Source organism: Dendrobates tinctorius, unplaced genomic scaffold, assembly GCF_039654945.1.
Source record: "Dendrobates tinctorius isolate UK_male_01 unplaced genomic scaffold, ASM3965494v1 ptg000060l, whole genome shotgun sequence".
NCBI lineage: Eukaryota > Metazoa > Chordata > Amphibia > Anura > Dendrobatidae > Dendrobates > Dendrobates tinctorius.
Genome location: NW_027361728.1, coordinates 24,542,177 through 24,567,198, shown reverse-complemented (window position 1 = coordinate 24,567,198; position 25,022 = coordinate 24,542,177). Strand labels below are relative to the sequence as shown.

The 25,022-nt window shown below is 46.3% G+C and overlaps 1 protein-coding gene across 5 annotated transcripts in view; it reads left to right on the top strand.

Annotated features, from left to right (window-relative positions):
* PIK3CA (phosphatidylinositol-4,5-bisphosphate 3-kinase catalytic subunit alpha) overlaps positions 1 to 25,022 on the top strand; it is a 112,049-nt gene that overhangs the window by 67,772 nt on the left and 19,255 nt on the right. For all 5 annotated transcript variants that reach the window (XM_073578804.1, XM_073578803.1, XM_073578802.1 and 2 more), the window contains 3 exons: positions 387 to 493; positions 566 to 687; positions 1,164 to 1,242. In XM_073578804.1, coding sequence (XP_073434905.1) covers positions 387 to 493; positions 566 to 687; positions 1,164 to 1,242 — 308 coding nt within the window. The remainder of the gene's footprint in view (positions 1 to 386; positions 494 to 565; positions 688 to 1,163; positions 1,243 to 25,022) is intronic.

Genomic DNA, 25,022 nt, shown 5'->3' with positions numbered 1-25,022 from the left:
TCTGTCAGCAAGTTTTTGCTACCTCATCTGAGAGCAGTGTAGTGTAGACAAAGAGAAGCTGAATCCAGCGATGTATCACTTAGATTACTGGGTGCAGTGGTTCTCACACAATCAATGCTTTTATCTTTAGGGTGAAGCAGAGAAAGCTGTCCCTCCCCCACCAGGCGGTGGACTAGTCTGGCAATGTCAGTCTCTTCGTGATAAATCCTTTACAGTTAGTAAACAGCAGGCACTTTGACAAGTGACAAATATTCCTGAATTCTGTGTTTCAGCCTTTATCTCCTGCTGTCATCATATTTCATGGCAATAAACTACTGACAGATTCCGTTTGAAGGGCTGTTATGTAATTGTATTGTACGCAGTGTATTAACAGATATTTCTTGTAGGTGCAGATGAAGTTTCTAGTTGAGCAGATGAAGAGGCCAGACTTTATGGATGCATTACAAAATTTCACCTCCCCTCTCAATCCTGCACATCAGTTGGGGAACCTCAGGCATGTCCATGTGTTATTTTCTGTTCAGTTTTTCCCCGATATGTTTTCTAAATCATTCCTTTTGTTTTTTAGTCTTGCAGATTGCAGAATAATGTCTTCTGCAAAAAGACCTCTTTGGCTACGTTGGGACAACCCTGATATTATGGCTGAATTGCTGTTTGTGAATAATGAGATAATCTTCAAAAATGGAGATGGTACGTTCAAGTAAAATTGCCACTGAAGCATAGTGTACATGGAGCTTATTTTAGATTGAGTACCATACAACACATATAATGGTATGTGCCAGCCAATTAGTAAGTGGGAGCACTTTAAGGGCACCTTCGTTCATCTGGAGGCTATTTTTTTTATTATTCAAATAAACTAATTCTTATCATGTTTGACCTAACAATATGGACAAAAACTGTGTATGCTTTGATACTTGATGCATTACAATAATGGCACAGGCTGATCCTTTGTGATAAAATTAATGACAATTTCAACACCGTGTGAACAGAGTATTACAATATAGTATTTAAATTCAGGGTAAATTTAGTAAAACGTGTACGATGTCACACGCTAATTAGACAAATTATTATATCTGCCTACACATGTTATTGCACTACAGAATGTTTGTTTCCTGATTTTTTTTTTTTTTATTTTTTTTTTCTTCTTTTTTTTTCCCCTCTCCCAGACTTGCGTCAGGATATGCTAACACTTCAAATATTACGGATTATGGAAAATATTTGGCAAAATCAGGGACTTGATTTACGGTGAGTGACAGGTCTTTTCTTGGTTAGAGATGAAAGTAAAGAAATCTTAAATCTATTGATAAAAGATATGTTGTTAAAAATGTGAATATCATCAATTGGATGAGCCACCGGTAGATTTTTGTGTGACTGCCTGCTGCAAACCCAACCGATATGATTCCTTTAGGGTTGTCTGCACAGCGCACTGTATGTAAGCATTGGACACCCGTTCATTAGTTGCTAAGTTGATATTAATTGATAAGTTGAATAATCTCATTATTGGGCATGTACATTGGATTCCCCAGCAGGTTATTCTTACAATCCATGCCACACACTAGTCGGGCCAGTTTCACATCAAGTTTTCTCCTTCGCCTCATTGGGGGACACAGGACCATGGGTGTTATGCTGCTGGCACTAGGAGGACACTAAGCAAATACACAAAGAAACTGACTCCTCCGCAATATACACCCTCTTCTGGCTCTATCCTGAACCAGTTCTTGCTTAGTGTCTATAGACCCCGATGTTATTATTTTAATTTTTACCTTTTTACTTTGTTTCAACGGATTGAAGGGGCGACGGAGCCTTTCAAGGTCCCGATCTCCCAAAATTATCAACACGTGGGCACGTGGAGTGTCGTCTCCCCTTTTCCCCTCCTGCAACCTCAATGCCGGCCTGGGCTCTCCTTAGGGGCGACAGATCCCTTCAATGGGTCCGCTCTCCCCACATCAGCAACAGACGGGAACATGGGGTGTCGCCCCCAAGTACCCCCTTCTGGAGCCAGGTTCTTCAGCCGGACATGCCAGCCTGCCTCACCAATCCCTGAAGAAAGTTTACGTCAGGTAACATGCAGAGGCTCCATGCGGCGTCCGTGCGGCCCCACTGCCCGAAAGTGCATGGTGACTGGAGGTGAACGAGACCTCTCCACCTCGCTATCAAAGGGAAGGTGGATTGAGGAGGATCTGTGCGGCCCACAACCCCAATCTGGGCCTACTTCACTGACCATCCGGCTCTTTCACGCACCCGGCTATGCTTCACGCACCCGACTCTGCTGCATCCCTTCTCAGCAGCGCAGCGTCTGCGGTCGGCAAGGGGAGAAAGGGGCTCCTCTGATGGCCCTTTCAGATATCCGGGCCCCCAGGGGGTTATGTGCCCCAAAGACTACTGTGTTTAAGCTCTACGCTGCCACCGCCATTGCCCCTTGCCGCGACACCGCCGCGGTCCCCGCGCCGCCGCACTACCTCTGCTGCGGCCGTTGCCACGTCACCACCGCGGCCGAAAATTTAGCCCCCGGCTTCTGTCCGGGATAGGCCAAGCTCTGCCCACCCGGCAGCACTGCCCACTTTTTAGACTCCTCTCGCTTTGAGCGAGCAGCGCTGCAGCCACATCCTGCCCTCTGGCCCTGTCTCTGCCCCCTTCGGTTGGCGCTTCTCGTTCCTCACGAGAAGCACCATCTTGTTCTTGGACCCCCCACTTCAGCACCTGTATCATGCAGGCTGGGGGATGCAATCATACTTCACATGTGCAGTGTGACTACAGGATTTCACATCCACAGCGCAGACTACTTCTCTGGGGCACAGACTCAGGACCTCGGAAGCTAGTACACAGCGCTTTAAGCCCTTCCCTGCAGCAGCCTCTAAGCAGCATCAAAATATGTGCAATATGTAAAACACAGTGTTGTATGTCTCACACAAAGCTCTCCATAACGCGGCACCCGATATATCTCAGTGAGTATGGAGCTCTGATCCCTGCAGCTCCCATCCACGGACCCAACTTTCCTCTTGTCTTCCAGAAAAATGTACCGCATGTAATTCCCACACTACCACGCAGACACCGTAAGGCATTTGGTGCAGCCTGCGACCCCTCATGCGTACAGGAGCCCCCCCCCGCTAATGGCGACCCTAGTGGGCCTAGTCCGCCCTAATGGGCTACGTCTCTGGCATAGTACATGGCCTCTCTGGCCCAGGCTATAGATCCTTCCGCCTCACGAGAGTCTTCCTCAAGACAGGGGCCGGACTGCGGCAGAAGATAAGCAATTTTCTCAAAAATTTCCCCACAACTCATCCCTCAGACAGTCTCGTGCCTCGGTGTCCTCAGACCCTGCTTCACGCTTCCCCTCACCAGAGGTTTGCAGCGAACACGACTCAGAATACGAGTATGATGTGGCCGTAGACCCAGACTCACTAGAGTACCACGAGTCTCTAGATTCTCTCATTGATGCGGTTAATGAATTCCTGAAAGTAGACGAAGCACCCTGTACTAGCCCGGATCACACCGTGTCTTTCAAAGGCACCAAACGTCCTCACAAGGTTTTTGCCAACCACTGAGTTTACAGAGGCGTAGAAGTTGTCCGGACAAGCGATTCACGGGGCAAAATCTCCTGGAAGCCAGGTACCCTTTTGCAGGGAGTGGTGATTCTAAGAAGTGGACTGAGTCCCCGGCAGTGGATCCACCCATTCCACTGCTCGCTTTCAGATCTCTCCTGTCTCTGCCTGACTGCTCTAGCTCCTGTTCCCCACCCAGGGATAGGGATTCACAAACTTCTTTGAAGCCGCTCATTCCTGGAGAAACAGGACCTCCCGGTCCGAACCCAAGGATACCTATTCCCGCAAGTTTTCTGCTTAATGCTCATTCTGGTATCCGTAGGATTCAGGACAGGGTAGGCAGCCGTATGCTCTTCCTTCGTCAGGTCTGTTCAAGACCAATGGGTCAGAGATCTGATGTCCTCCGGATAAATACCTTAGCTTTAAAGAGCAGGTATCATTGAGTGTTTTAAGCGATTTGAATACATTCTCTGATTGCCATGGTGTCATTTCCACACCAGAATTTAAAACGAAAAATCCCTCATTTTATCCCATCCAGTCCAGACCAGAGTGTATGGACAAATTTCAAGAGGTGATTGAGAGGGAATTAAAAGTTTTGCATGACAATGTGAAAATGGGAGTGGCAAAATATCGATCCAACCTGTCGCTAGAACATAAAATGGCGATAAACGAAATAAGAAATATGTCGGAAATTGTTATCAAAATGTCAGATAAGGGGGGCATGGTGGTCATCTTAAACAAGGATGACTATCATGCCCAAATGATTAATTTGCTATCTGATGTGAAAACTTATGAAAAACTCATCAGTTCATTTTAAACATGAAGTGTGCAATATTATTGAAGATGGTTTAACCCTTGGTATTTTGACTAAGAAACAGGCTCAATATTTGGATGTCTATCATCCTATTATCCCAATAATGCATGGTCTCCCTAAGATCTACAAAGAAGCAAGGATTCCACCCATGAGACCCATTGTCTCAGGCATTGGTTCTGCTAATGAACATTTGGGGGAATGGGTGGATTCCTTGCTTCAACCTTTGGTACGATTAATTCCTGGTTATGTCAGAGACTCAAAGGATGTCTTAAGTATTTTTTCAGAGTGCACATGGTCATCTAATTATTCATGGCTATGTTGCGATGTAGTGTCATTGTACACATGCATTTCGTTTGATTTGGCTCTGAGGGCATTACAGTTCTTTTTGGAGAAATTCAGTCACTATTCACAGGATTTAATTTGTTATATTTTACAGGTTACCCATTCTTTGTTGACTCTCAATTTTTTTCATCTGATCAATTTTTTTTACAAAGATCCAGTGTGGCGATGGGTGCTAAATTTGCACTGTCGCTAGCAAATCTTGTTATGGCTTTTTGGGAGTTACAGTACATTTTTTCCGCCATAAATCCTTTTGTTGAGTCCATCATCTGGTATGGCAGATACATCGATGACGTCCTCATTACTTGGGGGGCTGATGTATCTGCCATACCAGAATTTATCAACTATGTCAATTAAAATAAATACATTTGTTTTACCTATAGGTTTGATTAGAGCAGGATTTCGTTACTGGATTTAGACCTGTTGGGAGTTGATGGGGAGCCAATTTCTACCAGAACCTTTAGCAAACCCTTTTCATGGAACACCATTCTCCATGCTGCCAGCAGTCACCCAAGGCACACTATTAAATCCATTCCCTTGGAATATATCAGAGCTGAGAGAAATTGTAGCAATAAGGGTGAAATTGACATGGAGTTTGATTTGGTGGACAAAAGGTTGAAGAAACGCAACTATCCTATTTGGACATTGTCCAGAGCAAAAAACATTGTTACCAAGAAAAGTCGAGAGGAACTTGTTCTTCCTAAAAAAAAAAAAAGGAAAATCAATCGCATAATTTGCTAACAAACCAATATGTATGTGTGCAATTTAGTCCACAATACAGATAAATCAAGATTATAAATCGTTTTCTCCCTATGTTATATGAGGATTCTCTTTTAGCGCAAATTTTGGCTTCTGGTGTGAATGTAGTCTCAAGAAAAGTGCCATCTATTGGTAGCAAGGTTTTCCCAAGTGCCTTTCTTGGCTCTCAAAACAAAGATAATAAAAAATCCTGGCTAAAATACAGAGGTTTCATCAAATGCGGTCATAATAGCTGTAGAACCTGCAAGCATGCTTCTGTCATCAAAACTTTTGACAACTATAATGATACTATGGTACATACAATCAAACACTACATAAATTGTAATTCCACCTTTGTGGTCCATAAAATTACATGCACAGCTTGCAATTTGTTTTACATTGGCTGCACCACAAGAAAACTTAAAATTAGAATTTCAGAACATCTCCAAGATATTGACAGTGTAGCTTCTAATCGTAATGTGTCAGCTGCGGCCAAACATTTTATTTTTCATCATAACCGCGGCACACATACTTTCTGTGTTTCTGGAATAGAAAAGATCATTGCCTCCCCACGTGGAGGTGACGCTAGACAGCGCCTTCTAACGCTGGAGGCTTTTTGGATTTTTAATTTAAATTCTAGGTTTCCAAATGGATTAAACAAAGAATGAATTGAGGTTCCATTATGAAACATAGTTTATTGTTTTTTTTCTTGTCTTTTTTCATTGTTTTTTTTGTCATTGTACATTTATTTTTGCTGAAAAGGACCTGTGAATTTGTCATGTGATGTAAACGTATTCATTGATTGGTCACTTAGCAATTCCATTGTCTCTGTGTTTGTATTTCGTTGAATAGGACCTTTGAGATTACCATGTGATATGAACCAACTCTTTCATTGGTCATTCAATAGTTTAAATAATTCATTGTTGCCATCTGTAGACGGGCTGTGATAAAGATCTCGCTGATCGAAACGTGTCGCTTGTTTCCTGAGCTGCCTCACATGAGCATGCCAGTGTTCAAATGTTTTTAATGGAAAATAAAAATCCATGTTTTTATGGGAGCTGGAGCGCTTTTTTTTTCTCTTCATTAGTACGATTAATCTCCAATCCTCAGTTTTAAGCGTGCCTTAAAAACGCATTTGTTCATACTGGCCTATCGCCTCAACGCATTAACCTAAAGATTCCTGTGTGGCTCATTTCAAAATTTTTTACCATAACCAGGTTCCTCACATCATGTTCTCACATGCTTTTTGCATTTAATAGCCCTCTGTGTCTGTACTGTTACATATTTAGACTGTTAACTGGTTCATGCAGCAACAGGAACACCAGATTCTTACACTAGGGATGGTCCAAACAATAAAAGCAATTGTTACCATTCACCTTTTGTGTCTCCCCTTTTTCCTTATAGATTGTAAGCTTGTGAGCAGGGCCCTCATTCCTCTTGGTATCTGTTTTGATCTATGTGTTTATTGCTATGCTGTGCTGTAATGTCTTTTGTCTGTAGAAGTCCCCTCTATAATGTAAAGTGCTGCGGAATATGTTGGCGATATAGAAATAAAATTAGTATTATTCTCCAAGCAGGATTAGATTCCAGCCTGGCACTGTCTTCTCTCAAATGCCAAGTTTCAGCCCTATCCGTCCTGTTCCAGCGAAAACTAGCTTCCAAATCTCAGGTTAAGACCTTCATACAGGGAGTGTTGCACCTTGTTCCTCCCTACGAGATGCCTTTTGGAGCCTTCAGATCTTAATCTGGTCTCAGGTGCCTTACAAGAGACCCCCCTCCGAACTCCTGCAGGATGCATCACTCACTCTTGTTTCTTGGAAAGTTCCTTTTCTTGTGGCAGTAACATCCATCACGCGGGTCTCGGATTTGGTGGCTTTGTCTTGCAAACCTCCATTCTGGTCTTTTACCAAGGCAAGGTGGTGTTAAGGACATCTCTGGCCTTCCTGCCTAAGGTTGTTTATTTTCATCTAAATGAGAACATAGTCTTGTCGTCGTTCTGGCCAACTTCGGTTCATTGTACTGAAAAGGCTCTCCACACTTTGGATTCGGTGAGAGCACTCAGGAAATACATTACTCTGTCGCCTAATTGGGGGACACAGAACCGTGGGTGTTATGCTGCTGTCCACTAGGAGGCGACACTATGCATAATCTGAAAAAGATTAACTTTGACTCCGCCTCTGCAGTATACATCCCTGGACCAGGCACCATCACCATTCTGCCACTTACAAGTCCAGGGACCCCAGCCCCGCTGCGGGCTCCTGTTGGGACTGGGGGAGGTGCAGGCAGGCATGGCACTTGTCAGAGACAGGGCTCCCTGCGCCCCTGTCTCTGCAGCAGCACTAGCTGCATAGCGCCTCAAAGGCACCCCCCACAGGGCCCAGGTTGCGCTCATGACCCCACCGCTAGCCTACCATTCAATCCAGGGGGGTCTGGTTTGAATCCGACCACCCCCCCCCCCCCTGGACAACTGCGCCGTCCTGGAGCCCTTCTGGGCATGAGGTATGAAATTTAGGCCGCGGCTTCGGCCTAGCCGAAGTCGCCGCCATATTCCCGCCCCCCGGATGACGAAAATGACACTCTGCAGTGTCATAGAAGGGGCGGATCGAGTCAGGAAGGGCGCGCTTTTACATAGCTCCGTGCGCCGTTTTCAGCTCTCCACCCCCTTCCCCCTCCACCTCAGAATTCCGGTGGCCATCTTGCTGCACCTGAAGCTGAAGGCAGCACAGCGGTCTCTGGGGGGCACAGGACTGGGATTTATCGGCGCTCGACCTAGGGGGCGCATCGGTGGGGTAAGATCACAGCTGGGTTCTCTGTACTCAGCTGTGAGTTCATATAACCTTAACGCTCCCCTATTCCTTTTCCTCTGCTTAGATATCCCTGTAGGGCCTCTGCTAATCAGCCTCTAGGCACTATGTCGGGCTCAAGGAAAAGGACCAGACAAGACTGCTTTTATGCAGTCTGCACAGCCTGCAAGGCCACTCTCCCCAGCGGCAGCACGTACCCGCACTGCCGGGACTGTACCCAAAACACAGGATCAGAACCCCAAGAAGTCCCTACCAATGCTTCTGCGACCGCTACTGCGCCGGAATGGGCAACTCAGATGTTGCAGTCTATGACAGTCTATAGATAACCTGACCTCCACACTACTGCAGGCACTGCAGGGTCATGTCTCTGCTATGAACATTACCCAGCAAAGGGACATCCGGTCTCAGGGACAGGCCGCTTCCGACAGTTTGAGACGTAAGCGGACCCACAGGTCGCGTTCATCTGCGTCCTCACATAGCACTAGGTCGTCCCCCTCCAGGGAGAGACACAGTGGTTCCAGGTCACCGAGACCGTCCCCTGATAGAGAAAGACAATGCGGATCTCCACAACGATCCCAGACCACAGAACACCTCCGCCCTAGTTCGCCCGCTAGGGAGCTCCTTAGCGATGCGCAAGACACAGAGGGCATATGTGACTCTAACTCAGATAATGAAACAGAGAACACTCTGGTCCCTTGTCCCCCTAGCAATACGGCGCTAGTTGAGGATATAATCTCTTCTATCCTTCGGGTGCTGGACATTTCTGATCCAACCCCGGAAGCACCAGAACACAAGATTTCCTTCGAGAGTGTTTAGAAACCATCTAAGGTCTTTCCTAATCACCCAGAATTTCAAAAAATACTTCCTAAGCATTTTTCGCAGCCTGAGAAAAAATTTGCCAATCGCAAATACTTGGAAGCAAAGTACCCCTTCCCACAGAAGGACACTAAGGATTGGACAGATCCGCCTGAAGTGGACCCCCAGTCTCTAGGCTAGCAGCACAAATACTTCTCTCACTGCCGGACAGCTCAACCCTCAAGGACGCAGCAGACAGGTAGAACGCATGGCTCGTTCAATCTTCGAAGCGGCAGGTGCCTCTCTGGCTCCCGCATTTGCTTCAGTTTGGGCAGCCAAGGCCATTATGGCCTGGGCTAATCTATTGCAACAGGGCCTCCAAGCTTCAAATCCTCAGCTGGCGGACCAGGCGGTGCAAATTGCAGTAGTGGCAGATTACATGGTCCATGTAGCGTTGGATTCTGCAAGAGGAGTAGCGGGAATAGCATCAAACGCCATCACAATCCGGCGTATTCTCTGGCTGAGAGAATGGAAGGCGGATGCGGCCTCAAAAAAGTCCCTAACAAATGTCCCGTACATCAGTGGACGTCTTTTCGGTGAAAAGCTGGATACAATGATATCCAATGCTACTGGGGGTAAAAGTACTTCTCTCCCTCAACTAAAACCAAAACGCACGTTTAGAAGACGTAATCAATCTCGTTTCTGATCCTTTCGGAATTCTTCAGGCTGGTCCGTCTCGCGCCCAGCACAAAATCGTAACCGCTCCCCCCGCAGAGACAACACACGGGCGGCACAGAGGCCGGACAGGAACTGGCAGTCAAAAGCAAGCCAGGCAAAATCCAAAGGAGGAAAAAGCTCAGACTTTCCCCTCATCATGACTCATGCCCTCCGGAAGACACCCCACTTGTGGGCGGACGACTGCTACTCTTTCAGCAGGTCTGGCTGCCTATTACAGAAGACAAGTGGGTCAAGGAAATAGTGTCTTCAGGATACAAGATCGAGTTTACTACCAGCCCACCGCACAGGTTCTTTCTCTCCGTTCCTCCAAAGCCTCCACTCAAAGCTCGAGCCTTCCATCAAGCGGTTTCTTCCCTCCTGCAAGCAGGAGTCATAGTACCGGTTCCAGCAGCCGAGCGCTTCCGAGGGTTGTACTCCAATCTGTTCGTGGTGCCTAAGAAGGGAGGCAGCGTCCGACCCATACTAGACCTCAAGCAACTCAACAAGTATGTTCGAGTTCGTCACTTTCGCATGGAATCCCTCCGGTCAATCGTTGCGTCCATGGAAAAAGGAGAATATCTCGCCTCCATAGACATACAGGACGCATACCTGCATATACCAATTGCTCCCGCCCATCAGAGATTTCTCAGATTCGCAATCAACCAAGACCATTACCAGTTTGTGGCCCTCCCGTTCGGTCTCGCCACGGCTCCCAGAACATTTACAAAGGTCATGACAGCCACCATGGACGTTCTACACTCAGAGGCATAGTAGTCGTTCCATACCTGGATGACCTTCTCGTCAAGGCCCCCACCTTCAAGGACTGCGAGGTCAACGTCTCAATCACAATCGACACTGAGTCGCCTGAGATGGTTAGTCAATATACAGAAGTCCTCGACTACCCTGAGTCAGTCTCTGGCCTTCCTGGGGATGCTATTCGACACCTCCAGGGGTCTGGTGATCCTCCCCAGGGACAAGGCACTGGCCCTCCGTTTGGGAGTTCGCACTCTCCTCCGCAAGTCCCCCCGATCTCTCCGGTATGCCATGAGAGTACTTGGCAGGGTGGCAGCAGCAATGGAGGCAGTACCATTTGCCCAGTTTCACCTCAGACCCCTTCAACTGGCCATTCTCAAGTCCTGGGACAGGAATCCGTTCTCCCTCGACAGGGAGTTCCGGTTATCATCGAAAACCAGGAGGTCCCTGCACTGGTGGCTCAAGCCAACCTCGCTTGCAAGGGGAAAATCCTTTCTCTCCGGTCAATGGAAGGTTTTGACCACCGACGCAAGCCTTACGGGTTGGGGCGCGGTGCACCTACATCACAGAGCGCAAGGCAAGTGGTCACCAGTGGAAGCGAACATGCCCATCAACATCCTGGAAATTCGGGCCATCTTCCTGGCATTGAAAGCCTTTCATCACTTGCTAGCAGACTCTCATATCAGAGTACAGTCGGACAATGCCACGGCGGTGGCATACGTGAACCATCAAGGCGGGACCCGCAGCATCCAGGCGATGAACGAAGTAACACGTATCCTACACTGGGCGGAGGATGCGAGGTCAGTACTCTCTGCGGTCCACATTCCGGGTGTGGACATCTGGGAAGCCGACTATCTCAGCAGACAAGGAATGAACTCGGGGGAGTGGTCTCTCCATCCCGAAGTTTTTCATCAGATCTGCCATCGCTGGGGGACCCCGGACGTGGATCTGATGGCATCCCGTCTCAATGCCAAGGTTCCCAATTTCATGGCCAGGACGCGTGATCCGCGGTCGCTTGGAGCAGATGCCCTGGTTCAGGACTGGACCCAATTCCAGCTTCTGTACATTTTTCCCACCCCTCCCCCTGATCTCCAGAGTCCTGAGGAAGATCAAGCAAGAGGGAGTTCCCACCATCCTGATCACTCCAGACTGGCCCAGGCGTACATGGTACGCCGACGTTGTGCAACTCACAGCAGACGCTCCCTGGCGTCTCCCCACACGTCCCGACCTTCTGTCACAAGGCCCGTTCTTCCACCAGAACTCGGGGGCTCTCAATTTGACGGCGTGGCCATTGAGACCTGGGTTTTGACCCAAGCAGGTTTTTCACCTGACGTCGTTAAAACCATGATCAGGGCTCGAAAGCCAGCTTCAGCCAGGATTTACTATCGTACCAGGAAGGCTTTCTTCACACATGGTGCGAATCTTGCGGACAGGTCCCACTTCCCTACTCTCTTCCAAAGGTCCTCGGTTTCCTTCAGTCAGGCCTGGATGCCAGACTATCCCTGGGCTCGCTTAAGAGCCAGGTGTCAGCGCTTTCAGTGCTCTTTCAGAGGCGTATTGCTAACAAGCCGCAAGTGAGGACTTTTCTCCAAGGGGTTTCCCGATTGGTTCCCCCCTACAAACATCCATTGGAGACGTGGGACCTCAACCTGGTCTTGACAGCATTGCAGACACCTCCTTTCGAACCCCTTAAGGAGGTCTCACTCTGCCACCAGAAAAACCACCTTCTGTGACAGAAGGCGATCACCTCGCTACGCAGGGTGTCCGAACTTTCAGCACTTTCCTGCAGACAACCCTTTCTGGTTTTCCATCAGGACAAGGTGGTTCTCCGTACAGTCCCATCCTTTCTTCCGAAGGTGGTGTCCAGCTTCCACCTCAATGAGGAAATCTCACTACCATCTCTTTGCCCGGTTCCTGTTCATAGAGTGGAGAAGGCTCTGCATATGCTTGACCTTGTCAGGGCATTGCGTATTTGTGTCTAGGACTGCTCCCTTCCGGAAGTCTGATTCACTTTTCCTTCCTCCAGAAGGCCTTCGCAAGGGCCTACTGGCTTCCAAAGCCACCCTTGCTAGGTGGATCAAGTCCACCATACAAGAGGCTTACCGCCTTGTCAATTCTCTCCTTCTGGCCGGTATCACGGCACACTCTACGCGGGCGGTAGGAGCCTCTTGGGCCATTCGCCATCAAGCCTCGGCACATCAAGTGTGTAAGGCAGCCACTTGGACTAGCCTGCAGTCATTTACAAAACACTACAGAGTGCATACCCAGTCCTCAGCGGATGCGAGCCTGGGTAGACGGGTCCTGCAGGCAGCAGTACCTCAAATCTAGGGGACTGTCAGCACAATATTCGTCCACTGCTTCCCACCCAGGGACTGCTTTGGGACGTCCCACGGTTCTGTGTCCCCCAATAAGGCGACAGAGTAAAGGAGATTTTTGTGTACTCACCGTAAAATCTTTCTCTTAGCCTTTAATTGGGGGACACAGCTCCCACCCTGTTGCCCTTGCGGGCCGTTGTTACGGTTGGGTTCTCATATTGTTTGAGCTCGTTTATAGTAGCCTTGTTACAGGCATGGTTATGTTCCTGGTATATTCCTCCTAATGCTTTTGCACAAAACTGGAGAAGGCTGATGCCGTCCAGGGGTGTATACTGCAGAGGAGGAGACAAAGTTAATCTTTTTCAGATTATGCATAGTGTCGCCTCCTAGTGGACAGCAGCATAACACCCACGGTTCTGTGTCCCCCAATTAAAGGCTAAGAGAGATTTTACGGTGAGTACACAAAAATCTCCATTTCCAGAACAGCGCCTTTCCGCAAATCAAAATCCCTCTTTGTGTTTCCAGAGCGACACAGAAAAGACCTACTTGCTTTTAAAGCTACAGTAGCCAGATATATTGGCTCTGCAATTCAAGAAGCTTACCATGTCAAAGGTCATCCTATCTCTGCGGGCCTCAAGGCAAACTCCACTCAGTCAGTGGGGGCTTCCTGGGCCATTCGGCACCAGGCTTCGGTACAGCAAGGCTGCAACTTGGATCCAGTCTTCACACGTTAGTTAAGCATTACAACATTCATTCTCAACCCTCTTCTTATGCTGTACTTGGCAGACAAATTCTGCAATCAACAGTAGCGCATCTGTAGGCCAGATTAATCGTTGGGTAATAAGGTTTCAGCTGTCGTGCTGTTTCCCACCCAGGGACTGCTTTAGGGTGTCCCATGTTATGAATGAGTCACCGTAGGAGGCAAAACCAGAAATACTAGCTAAGTCCAGAAAACCAGAGAAGTTGGCAGCTGTCGGATAACAGACCCCTGAACCTATCAACAACAACTAGCAGTAGCCGTGGGGGGTTCCTACGGAGCCCTAGACCCCGCGATCACAGCCGGAGAACTACATAGCCTAAAGACAGAAAGGGAAATCTAAACTGCCCCAGAGCAGACCCCAAAGCAATAGGCAGCCCCCAACATATGACGGTGAAGCAAGATGAAAAAACACTCACACAGATAGAAAGATAGACTGAGCAAACGATGGGGCCCAAGCTAACTACATAGGACAGGCTAGAAAAGCTGCTGTCTGGAATCCGCCAAAACCCTATCAAAACAAGAGCCAACAGCTGATGGGGGGAAAAAAGCCCTGAAGACGCTAGGCTTCAAAAAGACTATATCAGTACTCAGGTATTTTCTGAAGACAGAGCAAAAAGGAATTCAGCACACCCCAGTAGGGAATGGCAGAAATCCAGAAAAACAAGGAAAAAAACAAAACCAAAACACAAATGCAAAAAACAGAGCAGAAAACTTAGCTTTTGAGGAGCTGGAATCAGACTGGTCTCCTAGAATCCCTCAGAGAGATCACCAGCAAGGCAGAAGGGTGTCGGCTGCCTTATATCCAGTCAGCAATTCCCGTCACCCAGTCATCATCATCCTGCCCGGATGCTTGGTAATCAGCCTCACTACCTTCCTTCCCCAGAAGAGGGAGTTCATCAGACCTCAATGGTGAAGGAGAAAATGAACTCACGACAGTCCCATGGTCCCGTGTCCCCCAATGAGGAGGAGAAACATGGATTTTTGTGTGTACTCACCATAAAATCCATTTCTCCGAGCCAATCATTGGGGGACACAGCACCCACCCTGTTGGCTTGTGGTTGTCCTTTGTTCTTTTGACATGTTGTATTTTTTGTTTGTGATCTGTGAACTCCTACTGCTTTAGCACCAAACTGGTTCAGGATAGAGCCAGAAGAGGGTGTATGCTGCGGAGGAGGAGTCAATTTCTTTGTGTGTTTGCTTAGTGTCCTCCTAGTGGCAGCAGCATAACACCCATGGTCCTGTGTCCCCCAATGATTGACTCGGAGAAAATGATTTTATGGTGAGTACACAGAAAAATCCCTGTTTTGACATTTGTAACAGTCTCCCGTTTTTATAGTGTAAAATTAATAAAAATAAAAATCTGTCGTAAAACTGATGAAAACAAAAACATTTTAAAGCAAATATTTGTTTTTTTTTCCTGTCTATGGCGAAACATTTGCATCTGTCTTCCATAGACTGCAATAGTTAGAAAAGCATGTATGAAAAAAGTATAGAAGATGAGATTTTTGCATTTTGTGGAAAAAAAATAAAATAAAATCGATTTTTGCACAAATGTATGTGAAATGGATACCAATTTGCCAGTTTTCCATTTTTACTCTGTAAATAAAAATGTATCAGTTTAACCCCTTAACAGCCAATGACGGACAGAGTCCACCATTGGACGCCTCCCCCTTTTTGGTGCAGGCTCGGGCGATGAGCCCGCACCTTTTCTGGCACATGATAGCTGATCTGTACAGCTGACATGTGCCCAGAACAGCCGTTGGTGTAATCGCGATTGACCCGCAGCTGTTAGCATGTTAAATGTCACAGTCAAACTCGTGACAGCGACATTTAACATGCACGTGCAAGAAGCGCCTCATTACTTACTCCCATCTGCGCCCGTGTCACATGATCGCAGGTCGCCAATGTGTTGGCATGACAGTTGTCATTGGTGGATCGCTATGAGCGCCGCCTGGTGGTCGGCGCTCATAGCAAGTGAGAATATCTGCTACATAGAGGAGGGTTGCAGCAGAGGCGATCGGACAACTGCAGCTTCAAGTCTCCCATGGAGACTATTGAAGAAAGTAAAAAGTGAAAAAAAAAAGTTTTTTGTTTTTTTTTTTTGTTTTTTTTTTTTTAAATATAAAAGTTCAAATCACCCCCTTTCACCCCATTCAAAATAAAACACACATTTGGTATCGCCGCATTCAGAATCACCCGATCTATCAATATATAAAAAGAATTAATCCAATCTGTAAACGGCGTAGCGAGAGGAAAAATCGAAACTCCAGAATTACTTTTTTTTGGTCGCTGCAAAATTGCAATAATGGGCGATCAAAAGAGCGTATCTGCACAAAAATGGTATCAGTAAAAACGTCAGATCGGCACGCAAACAAATGAGCCCCCTCACACAGCCCCAGATCCTGAAAAATGGAGACGCTACGGGTCTCAGAAAATGGCAACTTTTTTTTTTTTTTTTTTTTTTACAGTGTCTATAAACTCATAATGACCTTTAGAATCATAATGGCAGGTCAGCGTCAGCATTTAGTGAAACTAGTAAAAAAGCCAAAAAAAACGTGTGGGATTGCACTTTTTTTTTTTTTTTTTTTGCAATTTCACCGCACTTGAAATTTTTTTCCCATTTCCTATTACACGACATGCCCTCACATGTCCATTGTGATAAAAAAATAAAAAACTTATGGCTCTGGGAAGAAGGGGAGCAAAAAATGTAAATGCAAAACCAAAAATACCCCTTGACATTAAGGGGTTAAATAAAATGTTCTAACAATACAAGAAAATACGTATAGTACACTAAAAAAATAGATAAATTGAAGTGACAAACAAGCTTCACCTAAAAGACAGGTTATATATAGATTTCAATGGAAAGATCTACACACCATGTTCCCATGAAAAGTATTTGGCTAATTTTTGATGTTGCAGATTTTCTGCAGCGTTTGTGTGCCTATGAAGTAAATTGGGTTACTTGTGTTTTTTCATTGAGCTTTAGTTTTTTGTTTTTTTTTTACACATGTATTTTTAGCGGGGTTTTTTATTGCTACGTTTTTTGTCTTTTTGTAATGTCTTGTTTTAAATAAAGCTCCTTTTGTTTTTGATACTTTCTGGTATTTGCCATTGACAACTTCATTTATATAGTCATAAAAAGTACAGTGGGTATAGGATTTTGATAAATTCCATCCAATTTGTTCCAGAAATGCGGTGTCTTACATCTCTTTTCTGCCTATGGCCTTTCTTCATGATGAATAAAATTTAATAGAAGTGTTTGATTTTCCTATGTAGTATGTACTATAGCTAAAGGAGGAAGCTGCAGCTCATAAAATAAATTCTGTCACTCTGGTTTCTTCTGGTCTCCGCTTTTACGTCATATAGTGGCTGACTCTGTGTTTATTTATACAGTGTCATGTAAAAGTTTGTACACCCCTGGTCAAAATTACTGTTCTTGTAAACAATTAAACAAGCTGAAGATTAAAATAATTTATTATTATTATAGCGCCATTTATTCCATGGTACTTTACATGTGAAAAGGGGTATTGTAATAAAAAAAAAGTACAATAATCTTAAACCATACAAATCAAGACTGGTACAGGAAGTGAGAGGACCCTGTCCGCGAAGGCTCACAATCTACAAGGGATGGGTGAGGATACAATAGGTGAGGGCAGAGCTGGTCGTGCATCGGTTTGGTGGATCAGTGGTTACTGCTGGTTGTAGGCTTGTCGGAAGAGGTAAGTTCAGGTTCCTTTTGAAGGGTGTCACGGTAGGAGAGAGTCTGATATGTTGGGGTAGAGAGCTCCAGAGTAGGGGGGATGCGTGGGAAAAATCTTGTACACGATTGTGGGAAGAGGAGATGAGGGAAGTAGAGAAGGGGATCTTGTGAGGATCGGAGGTTGCGTGTAGGTAAGTACCAGGAGACGAGGTCGCAGATGTATGGAGGAGACAGATTGTGGATGGCTTTGTATGCCATGGTTAAGGTTTTGAACTGGAGTCTCTGGGTAATGGGGAGCCAGTGAAGAGATAAACAGAGAGGAGAGGCTGGGTAATAGCATGGACAGGTGGATTAGTCGGGCAGCAGAGTTTAGAATAGATTGGAGGGGTGCGAGGGTGTTAGTGGGGAGGCCACAGAGCAGGAGGTTGCAGTAGCCAAGGCAGGAGATGAGGGCATGGACTAGGGTTTTTGCAATTTCTTGGTTGAAGAATGTACAGATCCAGGAAATATTTTTGAGTTAAAGTTCGCAGGAAGTGGAAAGGGCTTGGATATGTGGTTTGAAGGAGAGATCAGAGTCAAGGATTACCTCGAGGCAGCGAACTTGTGTGACTGAGGAGAGTGAGCAGCCATTTAATTTAATGGATGGGTCTGTTGGGGGAATCGAGTGAGATGGGGAAAGAAATTGTTTTGTCCATATTAAGTTTTAGAAATCTAGCGGAGAAGGATGAAATAGTGGACAGACATTGTGGGATTTTGGTTAGTAGGGAGGTAATATCTGGTCCAGGGAGGTGATATCTTGTCCAGAGAGGTAGATCTGTGTGTCATCAGCATAGAGGTGATACTGCAAGCCGTGAGATTCTATGAGCTGTCCCAGGCCGAAGGTGTAAATGGAGAAGAGTAGGGGCCCTAGGACTGAACCTTGTGGGTCTCCGACTATTAAGGTACCGTTACACATAGCGACGCTCCAGCGATCCCGACAACGATACGACCTGGTAAGGATCGCTGGTACGATGCTACATGGTCGCTAATAAGCTGTCAAACAGTCAGATCTACTCAACGACGCAGCAACGATCCGGCGATCCGTATAGCGACATCGGTGGTCGTGGGACCTTGTCACACAGCAGCTTTTTTGACAACTCACACCTGCGTCCCTGAGTTCTGAGTTGCCAACGAGGTCGCTCATTGGCATCAAACACAGCGATGCATGCTGGCCAGCGGGACACCAGCGATCAAAAAATGGCCCAGGACATTTGAGCACGATCAGCGAGATCGCAGCGGGGGCCTGGTCGCCGCTATGTGTCACACGTAGCGAGATCGCTGGCAAGGTCGCTGTTGCGTCACAAAATCTGTGATGTTTCAGCGATCTCGCTAACAATCTCGCTATGTGTGATGTGGCCTTTAGGGGGCGAGGTGAGGAGGTGGTACGTGAGTGGGAGACACTGGTCCGGTCTGTTAGATATGACACAATCCAAGATAGGGGCCAAGTCTGTGATGCCAAGAGATTAGAGGGTCTGTAGTAATAGGGAGTGGTCCACTGTGTCAAAGGCAGATGACAGGTCCAGGAGGAGGAGAGAGTAGTGTCTCTTGGCTTTGGCAGTCAATAGGTCATGGGTGACTTTAGTGGCAATTTCAGTGGAGTGATGTGGTCGGACACCAGATTGTAAGTGTTCGAAGAGGGAGCAGGAAGAGAGGTGGGAGGACAGTTCAAGATGGACGTGTTGATCCAGTAGTTTTGAGTCATAGGGGAGAAGTGCTATGGGGCGATAAATGGATAGAGAATGGGTCAAGGAAAGGCTTTTTGAGGGTGTGATTGAGGCATGTTTGAAGCATGAGGGGAAAACTCCAGTTTTTAGTGATAGGTTGAAGAGATGGGTTAGAATCGTAGAGTTGGAAGGGACCTCCTGGGCCATCTGGTCCAACCCCCTGCTCAAAGCAGGATTCGCTAAATCATCCCAGTCAGATGTCTGTCCAGCCTCTGTTTGAAGACTTCCATTGAAGGAGAACTCACCACTTCTCGTGGCAGCCTGTTCCACTCATTGATCACTCTAACTGTCAAAAAGTTTTTTTCTAATATCTAATCTGTGTCTCCTCCCATTCAGTTTCATCCCATTGCTTCTAGTCTTTCCTTGTGCAAATGAGAATAAAGTTGATCCTTCTCCAATGTGACAGCCCTTTAGATATTTGTAGACAGCTATTAAGTCTCCTCTCAGTCTTCTCTTTTGCAAACTAAACATTCCCAAATCCTGCAACCTTTCCTCATAAGACAGGGTTTGCAGACCGGTCACCATTCTGGTCGCTCTTTTCTGAACTTGCTCCAGTTTGTTGATGTCTTTTTTTAAAATGTGGTGCCCAAAACTGGACACAATATTCCAGATGAGGTCTGACCAAAGAGGAGTAGAGGGAAATAATGACTTCACGTGATCTAGACTGTATGCTTCTCTTAATACATCCTAGAATTGCATTTGCCTTTTTTGCTGCTGCATCACACTGTTGACTCATATTCAGTCTGTGATCTATTAGTATACCCAAGTCTTTTTCACATGTGCTGTAACTTAGCCCTATTCCTCCCATTCTGTATATGCTTTTTTCATTTTTATTGCCCAGATGTAGTACTTTGCATTTCTCCCTGTTAAAAACCATTCTGTTAGTTGCTGCCCACTTCTCCAGTTTATATATATCTTTTTGAATCCTCTCTCTCTCTTCTCTAGTATTAGCTATCCCTCCTAGCTTTGTGTCATCAGCAAATTTAATCAGTTTACCCTCAATTCCTTCATCTAAATCGTTGATAAAGATGTTGAACAATACAGGACCCAGGACAGAGCCCTGTGGTACCCCACTTGAGACATTTTTCCAACTGGATGTGCAGGCATTTACGACCACTCTTTGGGTCCGATCACTAAGCCAGTTATGAATCCACCTAACAGTTGCCTTGTCCATTCCATACTTAGTAATTTTTTCAATAAGGATTGTATGAGAGACTTTGTCAAATGCTTTGCTGAAGTCAAGATATACTATATCTACAGCATTTCCTTGATCCACCCAATCAGTGATTCCGTCATAGAAGGAAATCAAGTTAGTCTGACATGACTTATTAGTTACAAACCCATGCTGACTCTGTTTAATCACTTCATTCTTATCCAGGTACTGACATACATGTTGTTTAATAATTTGTTCAAAGATCTTTCCTGGTATAGAAGTCAGACTCACCGGCCTATAGTTGCCTGGGTCCACCTTCTTCCCCTTTTTGAAGATAGGAACAACATTTGCTCTTCTCTAGTCTTCTGGCACTTCTCCTGTTCTCCAAGAATTTTCAGATTATGGAGAGGGGTTCAAAAATTTCTTCTGCTATCTCCTTCAGTACTCTGGGGTGTAATTCATCTGGACCTGGTTAGAGGTTTGGGATTAAGTGTGATGGCATCTGGTCAAGTGCCTAGGTGATGAGATGTGATCTCGAAAGTAGGGTAAAAGTTGGTCTTCTATAATGGTGGAGAAGCTGGTTTTGGAGGAGGAGGGCTGAGTAGTTAGGAAGAGGGGTTGAGGGGGTTGTAGGCCAAAGCTTTCTCTGTTATCAATCTTCTGCTTGAATAATGAGGCAAAGTCTTCAGCTGAGATGAGTGGAGGAGCAGGAGATACTGGGGGACAGAGGAGAGAATTAAAGGTGTTGAATAGCTGTTTAGGTTTGTGAGACAGGGAGGATATGAGAGATGAGAAGTAGGTTTGTTTTGCTGTGGCACGTGTGGCCTTGAAAGTAGTGAATGCGATGAAGTTCTCATTGGAATGTGATCTTTTCCATCTCCGCTCAGGGTCATCTGTTGAGTTTGCAAGCTTTGGTATGTGTGAGAGGGGCGACCGAATCAAGAGCTGCAGCTATTATGGTGTTCCATAAAGCGGCAGCGGGATTCGCATTGTGTAGGGAACTTATGTCTGTAAGAGGGAGAAGGAATTCAGAGAGTCAGTGTAGATCAAGGTGTTTAAGATTTCTGCAAGGGTGTGCAAGTTTGTGAGGTGAAGATTGTGGACCAGGAGAGGGAAAAGAGTGTAAGCAGGTTGTGGTCAGAAAGAGGTAAAGGTGAGTTAGAGCTGTTAGATAGGGAGTAGAGACAGGTGAAGATGAGGTCCAGTGAGTGGCTGCAGAAGACCATTGAAGGCGAAAGGATAAAGTGAGAGAAGTTTATTGACAGATGAGTTGGAAGTGTCAATCAGGATGTTGAAGTCACCAATGATTGATAGTGGGGATGTCAGCGGGGAGGAAATGAGGTAGCCAGGTGTTGAAGTGGTCGAAGAATGTGGTGGCTGGCTCTGGGGGGGCGGTAAATGACAGCCAGTTGGAGGTTGGTGGGGGATTAGATGTGCACCGAGTGCACCTCAAAGGAAGGGAGGGTAACAGGGTGGCAGTGGGATGTGGATGAAGGAGCAGTTATCTGACAGGAGAAAACCAACTCCTCTGCCATGCTTGCTGTTGGGGCTGGGGTGTGGGAAAGGTGGAATCCACCATACAAAAGTGCAGCTGGAAAGGCTGTGTCAGAAGGGGTGAGCCAGGTTTCAGTGATGGTGAGGAAGGAAAGTTTGTTAGTAATGAAAAGATCATGGATGTATGAAAGTTTGTTGCAGACAGAGCGAGCGTTTCATAGAGCTCCTGTTAGTGGGACTGGGGGAAGCAGGGGCTGGGCGAATGGGTATAAGGTTAGAGAGTTTACAAAAATTTGTGATACAGCGTGGATGGTAGGTAGAAACGACTGGGGGAATGTGGTGAGGAGGTGTAGGGGTTATTATAAAGTGAAGGATTGTAGGGGTTAGAGTGAAAACAGAAACATTTTTAGTGACTAACCAGTTACCTTCAGTTCCCTTCTGGTTAAATTCTGGATTAATTCTTTCATAGCTCCACTTACTTCTATGATACACTTACTGTATGTGATGCACTGGGCAGACTGACATCTTGGCTGACTAAGGGTATGTTTCCACGGGCCGGATTACATCCGGATTAGCTGCGGATTAAACACTGCGTACAGCCGCAGCATCCAGATGTTACAGCATAGTGGATGGGATTTTATGAAATCCCTGTCTCCACTATGTGTGCAAACACGCATCCGGCGGCCCTGAGTTTCCAGACATGCGGCACGTCTTTTTAGACCTCAGCATGTCTGTTTACCTTGCGGCAACGCTCCATCTACGCAAGGTAAATAACACAGTCCTATGTATAGGGTGCGGCGATTCCGGATGTGTTCTATGAACACATCCGGAATCACCGCACGTACAGAAGGGGGTGGCGCTTTGGGTGGAGCGGGGTTTCCGCTCCGTGCAAAGCGCTGACTATGTCCCGTGGAGATGTACCCTTATGGTTTGCAATACATTTGCTAGAAACTGCATTCAGGTGTAAAGCAGAGGGGGAGTGGTCTGTACTCATCTTGGTCACATAATTAAGAGTGACCCAGATGCATATGATCAAGTCAGTGGAAACCAGGTCATAAATAATATTGGGGGTGTTGTAGGGGTTAGTTGAAAAGCATGCCAAGTGGTTGCAAGAAGATGAGATATGGGAAAGTCAGTGTGGAAAGCTGGGTCACGTACCTGTAGGAAGAATAGATAAATGGACGTATTGACTAGAGTGCGATGGTGGTAGATGGCAGGGTACAGTCTGTATACATCATATTAAATTCTGGATTAATTCTTTCATGAAATGATCTCTAACAGGCCTAAAGTTAAAGATACAAAAAAGAAAAATCTCCAGATCGTGGCGAAGCTGCTAAAATTGGATAAAACTTTATTGGACAACGTCATAGAAAAATAGTTCTTTAAAAAATATTGTGGAGGACACAGATCCCGCCCCGCAGTATGTTATGATATATTCACACTGCGGGGCTGGGGCCTCCGCAACACGCAGGCACAATAGCCTGATGTTGGTTCTCGGGCAGTGCGCACTGCGCATGCCCGAGAACTCTTGTCACAGCGCATGCCCCGGCATTCAAAACAGGAGGATGCAGCGATGCACAGGGGCATCATGATGGACGGATGGTGGGCGGTGCCGAGACACAGGACAGGTATTATGGACGGATGGTAGGCGACTGATACAGGGGGATACACCATACCTATGGGACACATTACAGGTATGAGGAGCTATTTATAAAAGTCGATTATTTCAGCGTTACTAGGGGTCATAAAAAGAAGAGCCACCTTCACAGAATGCAGCCTTAGTGCTGCTGAAGGTTGCTCTTTAACTGAAAAACGCCCTGGGGGAGGGGGGGGGTGACAGGTTCCCTTTAATGGTTGGCAAGATGTTCTTTTCCTGAAATTCTGTTCCCTTTTTTTCTGCACACAAACCTTTTGATCATTGTGGCCAAGGAGTTCTATTTTTAACATCATTGATCCAAAGGTCTTGTTTCCAAAATGCATCAGGCTTGTTTAAATGTACTTAGGCTGAATTTTATGGCTGAATTTTATGGTGAGGAGAGGTTTTCTTCTTATGACTCTTCTATGAAGGCCATATTTCTGCAAGTGCCTCTGAATGGTAGAACAATGGACCACAACTCTAGAGTCTGCTAAATCTTTCTTTTACAGTCAATCAGAGGTTCTGAATTGCCTCTCCTAGCAATCCTACTAGCAGCTCTCACTTAAATTTTCTTCCAGACCTTATCTTGACCTTCACTCTTCCTGCTAATTGCCATTTCTTAATTACATTTCAAACTGAAGAAAGGGCAACTTGAAAACACTTTGCTATCTTTTTATAGCCTTCTCTTGTTTTGTGGGCCCTCCACCATTTTTATTTTGAGATCTGCTTAGAATAGTGGTTCCCAACCTTTTTGACCTTGAGAGCCCCATTCAGCTTAGAGATAGGGTCGCAAGCCACATTCAGCTCCCACCCCCCTTCAAGTAGTGTAAACCAAAGCCCCCAAAGCAGTACACTGAGATCCAGGGGTTCCCTCAATACCCTATTCAGTATTCTCCCATCAAAGACTCCCAACACATTGTCACATCCAGCTTTGAGCACCTCCTCTAACAGGTAGTATCATCCGGCGTACCTTACCTAAAACATCTCTAAACCCTTAAGACCAGTAAAATGCATCCAGATCTGCACTTCTGTGCAGGTCTACGCAAAAATTGACTATTTTGAGATGTACTCTTCATACCTGTTTGCTAGACTTGGACCTAATGCACCAAGCTGGCTGACAGTCACGAGCCACAATTCATGAGACCGCGAGCCACATGTAGCTCCCGAGCTACAGGTTGGGGACCCCTGGCTTAGAAGAACCCATGGCTGCTGTTTTTTGGCTCAAGGTTAGAGGAGGACGGGTTTTTATAAAGCTGGGAAATTTGCATCATCTGGCCTTTCCTAACGATGATAGTGAACAAGCCATAACCCTAAAGCTGGAGTCACACATAGCGACTTACACCGATATCAAGGTGTCAGGATCGCTGTTAAGTCGCTATGTGATCGCTGGTGAGCTGTCACACAGACAGCTTCACCAGCGATCAGCACAGCGATGCCGAGCACCCGGCATCGCTTGCCATCCCTGTATAAAATAGAATTAAAATAAAAAATATTATTCTCACCTTCCGACGTCCCGCGCAGCATTCCTCTCTCCACGCTCCGGTCCCAGTAATCCTTTGCGAGAATGACCGCGAGAGTCACGGTCTCGCGGGAGCGCGAAGTCTCGCGGTCATTCGTGCAAAGGATCACTGGGACCGGAGCGTGGAGAGAGGAATGCTGCGCGGGACGTCGGAAGGTGAGAATAACAATATTTTTTATTTTA